At 42.8% G+C, this 2,179-nt stretch overlaps 1 protein-coding gene across 1 annotated transcript; it reads left to right on the top strand.

The window, feature by feature from the left end:
• Positions 1–1,648: 1,648 nt before the first annotated feature.
• LOTGIDRAFT_141641 (hypothetical protein) lies at positions 1,649–2,140 on the top strand (the record flags this gene model as incomplete). The annotated part of the gene is made up of 1 exon (XM_009051312.1): positions 1,649–2,140. A coding segment is annotated over one exon (492 nt), but the record flags the coding sequence as incomplete, so codon positions are not given.
• Positions 2,141–2,179: the final 39 nt, after the last annotated feature.

Raw genomic sequence — 2,179 nt, 5'->3', positions numbered from 1 at the left:
AGAGGTTACAATTACCTCTGAAGGTCCTGAAGAGACTCAACCAGAGACTGAGGAAACTTTCAAAGAAGAGATCACAATTGATTCTGAAGCTCCTGAAGAGACCGTGTCTGAATCTGAGATTCATACAGAAGAGATTGTTATATCTCCCAAAGAGAAACCAGACACTGAAGAAGTTCAGTTGGACATTTCTGTCAAGTCAGATAAACCAGAAGAAGAGATTTCTGAGCTGGATGTTCAGGAGACTGAGACACATAAAGAGGAGATTGTCATTGAAACAGAGGAAACTCCTGATGAAGTCACAGAAACTGAGCTTCACAAAGAGGAGATAACCATAGCTCCAAAGGAGAAACCAGTTCCAGAGGAGATCCAGTTGACTATTCCTGAAGATACTCAAGTCGTCACTGAAGAGACAATTACAGAAACTGTTACTGAACAGATTACACTTGATCAAGAAGAGGTCCCTGAGGAAGAGAAACCCTCGGAAACTACTGAGGTTGAAATCATGGCTCCTTCTCAAGAAATTGTTGAAGAAACAAAAGAAACAATTCAGAAATCAGTCATTACTGAGGAAGTTGACAGAGAAATTCCAACAGAAGATAAACCTAAAGAAATAGTTGTTGAAGTTGGAAGACCAACTGACGAAATCATTGAGGAAACTCGAGAAACAGTGGACGCTCAACCAGAAGTTGAGGAAATCTTCAAAGAAGATGTCATTGTTGCTTCTGAAGGTCCTGAAGAGACTCAACCAGAAGTTGAAGAAACCTTCAAAGAAGAGATCACAATAGTTTCTGGAGGCCCTGAAGAGATTCAGCCTGAAGTTGAAGAAACCTCCAAAGAAGAGGTCACTGTTGCTCCTGAAGAACCCGAAGAGATTCAACCAGAGGTTGCGGAAACCTTCAAAGAAGAGGTCACTGTTGCTCCTGAAGGACCGGAAGACATTCAACCAGAGGTTGAAGAAACCTTCAAAGAAGAGGTTATAATTACCACTGAAGGTCCTAAAGAGACTCAACCAGAGGTTGGAGAAACCTTCAAAGAAGAGGTCACTGTTGCTCCTGAAGGACCGGAAGACATTCAACCAGAGGTTGAAGAAACCTTCAAAGAAGAGGTTACAATTACCTCTGAAGGTCCTGAAGAGACTCAACCAGAGGTTGAAGAAACCTTCAAAGAAGAGGTCACTGTTGCTCCTGAAGAACCCGAAGAGATTCAACCAGAGGTTGAGGAAACCTTCAAAGAAGAGGTTACAATTACCTCTGAAGGTCCTGAAGAGACTCAACCAGAGACTGAGGAAACCTTCAAAGAAGAGGTCACTGTTTCTCCTGAAGAACCCGAAGAGATTCAACCAGAGGTTGAGGAAACCTTCAAAGAAGAGGTCACTGTTGCTCCTGAAGGACTGGAAGACATTCAATCAGAGGTTGAGGAAACCTTCAAAGAAGAGGTTACAATTACCTCTGAAGGTTCTGAAGAGACTCAACCAGAGGTTGAAGAAACCTTCAAAGAAGAGGCCACTGTTGCTCCTGAAGGTCCCGAAGAGACTCAACCAGAAGTCGAAGAAACCTTCAAAGAAGAGATCACAATAGTTTCTGAAGGCCCTGAAGAGATTAAGCCTGAAGTTGAAGAAACCTTCAAAGAAGAGGTTACAATTACCTCTGAAGGTTCTGAAGAAACTCAACCAGAGGTTGAAGAAACCCTCAAAGAAGAGGTCACTGTTGCTCCTAAAGAACCCGAAGAGATTCAACCAGAGGTTGCGGAAACCTTCAAAGAAGAGGTTACAATTACCTCTGAAGAACCCGAAGAGATTCAACCAGAGGTTGAGGAAACCTTCAAAGAAGAGGTTACAATTACCACTGAAGGTCCTGAAGAGACTCAACCAGAGGTTGAAGAAACCTTCAAAGAAGAGGTCACTGTTGCTCCTGAAGGTCCCGAAGAGACTCAACCAGAAGTTGAAGAAACTTTCAAAGAAGAGGTTACAATTACCTCTGAAGGTCCTGAAGAGACTCAACCAGAAGTTGAAGAAACCTTCAAAGAAGAGATCACAATAGTTTCTGAAGGCCCTGAAGAGATTAAGCCTGAAGTTGAAGAAACCTCCAAAGAAGAGGTTATAATTACCACTGAAGGTCCTGAAGAGACTCAACCAGAGGTTGGAGAAACCTTCAAAGAAGAGGTCACTGTTGCTCCTGAA

This window comes from Lottia gigantea, assembly GCF_000327385.1.
Source record: "Lottia gigantea unplaced genomic scaffold LOTGIsca_163, whole genome shotgun sequence".
NCBI lineage: Eukaryota > Metazoa > Mollusca > Gastropoda > Lottiidae > Lottia > Lottia gigantea.
Note: the sequence above shows the minus strand (reverse complement) of the source record. Positions and strands in the feature narration are given on the sequence as shown.